The sequence below is a fragment of the Carcharhinus amblyrhynchos genome, chromosome 12 (assembly GCF_965287045.1).
Source record: "Carcharhinus amblyrhynchos chromosome 12, sCarAmb.v2.hapA, whole genome shotgun sequence".
NCBI lineage: Eukaryota > Metazoa > Chordata > Chondrichthyes > Carcharhiniformes > Carcharhinidae > Carcharhinus > Carcharhinus amblyrhynchos.
Window position 1 is genome coordinate 48,852,413 of NC_137335.1, and position 6,000 is coordinate 48,858,412.

A 6,000-nucleotide genomic window follows, 5' to 3' on the forward strand; every position below is an offset into this window, starting at 1 on the left:
TGACTCACGTTCCGATCTCTATTCTTGTAAACTGAGTTTGTGTCTTTATATGCCCTGTTTGTGATCAGAACTCCCACCCCCCTGACCAAGAAACAGCCAGTTCCCAAAGCTAGTGGCGTTTGCTACTAATAAACCTGTTGGACTTTAACCTAGTGTTGTGAGACTTCTTACTCTCTTTCTAATTGGCCAGGGAATGTGCTGGAGTCAGAGAGGTCAGACTTCCAGGGACTGGTTGGGATCAGAGGCGGCCGCTTCGTCTTTCCCCGATGGTACCTACTTTCCCATGACACCGCCACTAACCCTGCATCCCGTCAGGTTGACGGAGAGAGCGCAGTTTCAACCGTCCAACCCGCTCACCTTCCCGTCCGACTTTCGTCTGATCTTCTGACACCTGCCGTAAGAACCGGAACCGATACTCCCCAACAGTTCATAGTCTCCCAAGCGGGACGGCATTTTTTCCGGACGAGACGAACGGCCGCAAGCATCGATGTCTCCCCTCGCTTGAAGTTGAAGGCGGCTGTGCGAGCTGGGCCGCTGCCTCAGTGTGTGCCCAAGCAGTGCGAGCCTAACGGACCAGGCGGTACGGGCCACCCGCCGAACTTTCAAACCGCCTCGTGCCCCAGCTCCATTCCCATTGGTCGCTGGGCCTCGGCGTCTCGACCTTTGATTGGCTCACGAACATAACAAACAGTTGCCATGGCAGCGGCTGGCGGCGCGGGAGCAGCGCGCGAAATTTAAACGCGATCGGCACTGGCCTGAGATTGCAGCGCCTGTTTTGGTTACAATTCAGGCAGGCGTTTCTGAAAGTCCAGTGCGCGTTAATTTGTTGTTAGAGAAAAGGTGATCCAGTTTCTAAAATAACGTGTCTTTGAGGATCGCAGCAAAGTGAACTAGAATTTTACTAGGTTCTGGGGAAAACGAGAGACTTCCTTTTAAGTTTATTTATTCTTGTCGCAAGTAGCCACTAATAACGCTGCAATGAAGTTGCTGAGAAAATCGCCTAGTCGCCACACGCCCATACGAGAGGCAGCAATGCAGTGTCCGTAGGGCTGACGCCTTCCGCGCCCGTTGGGCGCCGCTGGCATTATCGACCCTAATAATCACATTTTAATTTGATGTTTTCAGGTTTCCTTTGTATTTTGATTTTGTTCAGGCTATTCCCCCTCCTTTTAGGGAGCTGCCGCTTTTACTTTGTCCTGATTTAACTTGAGTTTGTTTATTTGGTTTGACCTTAAAAGAGGCCACACTCCTGCACCTTTCGGGTGCACTGAGCGAGAATTTAGCACGGCCAATGCACCTAACCAGCACGTCTTGCAGACTGCAGGAGGAAACCCAAGGAACACATGGAAAACACGCAGACTTCGCACAGACAGTGACCCAAACCAGGAATTGAACCCCGGTCAGGTGGAGCAAAAGAGAAAGTTAGAGATAGGTTAGGTGCCATGAGGCTGCAGTATTTACTTGATTTTATTTTTAAAAACTGTCTTTATGGAGTTTGCACATTTTCCCAGTGTGTTGTGTGGGTTTCCTCCGGCTGCTCCAGTGTCTTCCCACAGTCCAAAGATGTGCAGGTTAGGTGGATTGGCCAAGGTAAGTAAATATGTGGGATTACAAAGTGACGACCTAAATAAGATACGCTGTCAGAAAATCAGTACAGACTTGATGGACTGAATGGCCTCTTCTGAACTGTAGGGATTCTATGAAAAAAAAGTTAAAATTGATTCTTGACTATACCCAGACAACCTTTTTTTCCATTTTCAATATTTTTGTATCTGGTAAAATGTTCAAAGAAAATGTTTTAAAAACTATCCTTTTTAAATGTCCCTGTGGTTTTTCTCCAGGGTTGCACACAGCTGTGTCCTGGATATTAATCCTCAATTCCTGAAAACTCCAGGCAATTCTTGGAGATTTGACAATCCTGTTAGTGTCCAAAAATTAATTCATCTGGGTTTTGAATGTATTCATCAGCTGAACATCCACAGTCTGCTGGGGTAATGAATTCCAAAGATTCATATCCCTCTCAGTGAATACAATTTGCCTCATGTCATTTCTAAATGGCTAACCCCATATCCCAAGACTATAACCCGTAGTTTTAGACTCTTGATCTAGGGAAAACACCTAGAGAACTTGACAGGGTAAATTCTAAGACATTTCATTAGATCTTGGCCCATTTATTTTTCATCTCTAGTGACTAAAGACTTATTTTCCTCAGTCTAAGGTCGAATAAAGTAGTATGAGGATTGAGTTGATTTGCTCTGAACTAATGTTTTATTCCTTTATCACCCACTTTGCCTTCTGTTTCATGACACCTTTGTCATTTAATCGCCCATCTAAGCTATCTCTGATTGCTCCACCTGCCGCTTCCCCATTTTAATGAAACGCATCACATCTCTACCTTTCTTCAGTTCTGAAGAAGATCCATATTGGACTCGAAATAATGATTCTGTTTCTCTCTGCACTGATGCTGCAAGACCTGCTGAATTTTGTTTCCATTTCAGATCTCCAACATCTTCATTGTTTTGTTTTTATTTCCTACTTTTATACTCCATCTCTCTAGGAAATCTTTCAAACATAGTTCAAGAATTGTTCATGAGTCAGGCTCAAGTGAGTTGTCCAAATGCAATTTTATTATTCCAATGTCAGTAGTATAGTTATTGCAGTTATACGGGTGACTTATGCAATCTGCTTCCTTGCAGACCAAAGGTGATCAAACTTGGTCTCTGTAGATGTTGGACTTCTGACCTTAAAGGGGCTGTTTCACAATATTTAGTATACTTTTTTTGTGATACCCAGCAAGTATGTGGAAGTGAGTTCCTTCTCACCCCGTCTCCAGATTTGACATAATAGTTTATTTGATTTGCTTTATTATTGTCATATGTATTAACATACAGTGAAAGGTATTGTTTCTTGCACACTCTACAGACAAAACATAGCGTTCGTAGGGAAGGAAACGAGAGAGTGCAGAATGTAGTATTACAATCATTGCTAGGGTATAGAGAAAATCAACTTAATGCAAGGTAAGTCCATTCAAAAGCCTGACAGTAACAGGGCAGAAGGTGGAAAAAAGAATGTCTGGAGTGCATGGGGTTCTTAATTATGCTGGCTCCTTTGCTGAGGCAGCAGGAAGTGTAGACAGAATCAATGGATGGGAGGTGGGTTTGCATGATGGATTGGGCTACATTCACGATCTTTTGTAGTTCCTTGCAGTCTTGGGCAGAACAGGAGCCATACCAAGCTGTGATACAACCAGAAAGAATGCTTTCTGTGGTGCATCTGTAAAAGCTGGTGAGAGTTGTAGATGACATGCCAAATTTCCTTAGTCTTCTGAGAAAGTAGAGGCATGGTTGGGCTTTCTTAATTATAGTGTTGGCATGGGGGGACCAGGAAAGGTTGTTGGTGATCTGGACACCTAAGAACTTGAAGCTCTAATAGTGGTCTTAAAGGTTTAATTGTTAAGCAGTTAATATTAAAAAAAGAACCAGATGGACACAATTATGAGATACAGATAGGGTAGATAGTAAGAGGGGTCAATAATGGGGGTGCTGCATAGATTTAAGATAAGGAGCAGGAGAGTTAGAGGGGATATGAGGAAAAACGTTTTCACCCAGAGGGTGGTCGGAATCTGGAACTCACTGCCTGAAAGGGTGGTAGAAGTGGAAACCCTCACAACAAAGAAGCATTTAGATGAGCACTTGAAACACCATAGCATACAAGATTATGGACCAAATGCCTGAAGATAGGATTAGAAAAGATAGATGCTTGAAAACTGCACAAACACGATGGGGTGAAGGGCCTCTTGCGATGCTGTAAAACGCTTTGACTTAGATAATCTCAATTTGTTAAGTGATAGTGCTTGAGTATTTCCACTGTTCTGGTCAATACCTAATATTCAGATCTAACATGGGATGTAGCCAACTGTCTCCTATAGTTTTTACTCCCATTGGCTAGAACTGTTATAACTTCCCATTGTATCATGATCACCAACCCCATCAAATCCAGACTGGATGGGCCACAGAAGTGTTAATAAAGCAGTACATTGATTGAAACTGGTTTCAGGGACTGCACCCTTATTACTCAAGGACTCAGCAGATCATGAGAACCATTAGTCACCAGCTAGTCTGAAAACCAGATTCTGAAACTAGCTCTAGGTCATCAAGTTGCTAAGTATCTAACTTGTTCCAATTTTAAAGTTTGCCTGAGAACCATCTTCTCAATATTCATTTACAAGATACTTCACAAGCAATCATGAATCTTTCACTTTACAAGACCTCCACCTCAACTTTAAATAACGAAATCCATTCAAGAAACAGACTCGTTACATGAGCAGCTGGAAATCTTAAATTAGAGACTTACGTAATTGTAATCTGTAAAAATGCACCACCTTTATCCATATCCATGCTTACTCCCCTGAGCAACCTCAGATGTATCTGATCCAGTCCTACAGGGTGACTTGTCAACTTGAAGTACAGCCAACTTTTCCACTACAAACTCTTCTTATCAATTTTTAACCCATATAGTAATTTTACTATTTCTCTTTCACCATGACATTGCAACTGCCTTTAGCAAGGAAACAATATTGCCAAAGTACTCATTTAATACCACAGCACGGTGAAGATTTCCTTTTATGTAGTAGGAAAATTAAATAGATATAATGTAGTGAATGGTGGGGTCCATATCAGGGATGAAAATGTTCCTTTTAAAAACCTCACATTGCTGTCCCTGTTACCAGCTGTAAAGAATGAAAGGGCAACAGTGATCTTCACAGGTCTTTGTGAAGAAGGTGACACAATTCTGTTAACACCTCCATAGTAAAGCAAAGCTCTTGAAGCACTGCTTCTGGCTCATCCCAATGTGGTAGTGGTGCTTCCAGGAGTCCTTCTCAAGAACAGCCCTTCTTTTCCTCCCTTCTCATAGAGGTTTCTGTTTGCCTCCCCTGTATTTCTGTTCATGTAAGAAATCTCACAACACCAGGTTAAAGTCCAACAGGTTTTTTTGGTTGCAAAAGCCATCAGCTTTCGGAGCTCTGCCCCTTCGTCAGGTGAGTGGGGAGTTCTGATCACAAACAGGGCATACAAAGACACACACTCAGATTACAGAATACTGATTAGAATGCTAATCAAGTCTTAAAGGTGCAGACAATTTGAGTGGAGATAGCATTAAGCATAAATTAAGAGATGTGTATTGTGTCCAGACAAGACAGTAAGTGAGATGTTGCAAGCCCAGGCAAGTCAAGGCCGGGATCTTGGGTTCATGTCACACTATTTGTAACCCCCATGACTTGCCTGGGCTTGCAACATCTCACTTACTGTCCTGTCTGGGGACAACACACATCTCTTTAACCTATGCTTAATGTTATCTCCACTCACATTGTCTGTACCTTTAAGACTTGGTTAGCTGTAAAGACTCGCATTCTAATCAGTATTCTCTAATCTGAGTGTATGTCTTTATATGCCCTGTTTGTGATCAGAACTCCCCACTCACCTGACGAAGGGTCAAAGCTCCGAAAGCTAGTGGTGTTTGCTACCAAACAAACCTGTTGGACTTTAACCTGGTGTTGTGAGACTTCTTCCTGTGTTTACCCCAGTCCAACGCTGGCATCTCCACCTCATTTCTGTTCATGTTACAGAGAAACTATTGGCCCTATAGCCTTTCAAAGCCATGTAATTTTCTCCCCTTCTCTGGCCAGCAGAAGCCTTCAAACACCTCCAGCAACTCTTCACCAACTTTACCTAAGCACAAGTAAGCCAAAAACACTTCAGCAGCAGCTTGTTGAATGTTTGAATAGCCTCAAAACAGAACCCACCTTGCTTGCTAATGCCAGAATTCATGTTTTGAATTTTAACATTTTACTATTTTTCCCAAATTTGACTTAGTCATTAATGCCTTATTAACTACCTCTTCCTAACACTATTTGATTTGATTCAAATTGTGACTCCACAGCCATGATTGTGTCTAAGAGTACACCTCTCAAACGGACAAGACTCCAACCACCCATTCCCT

The 6,000-nt window shown here is 42.7% G+C and overlaps 1 protein-coding gene across 2 annotated transcripts in view; it reads right to left on the bottom strand.

The window, feature by feature from the left end:
* The window catches only part of nek2 (NIMA-related kinase 2), a 36,822-nt gene extending 36,239 nt beyond the window's left edge, over positions 1 to 583 (bottom strand). For both annotated transcript variants that reach the window (XM_080199801.1, XM_080199800.1), the window contains exon 1: positions 358 to 583. In XM_080199801.1, the coding sequence (XP_080055927.1) occupies positions 358 to 453 (96 nt within the window). In that variant the 5' untranslated portion in view covers positions 454 to 583. The remainder of the gene's footprint in view (positions 1 to 357) is intronic.
* Between the last annotated feature and the right edge of the window lie 5,417 nt (positions 584 to 6,000).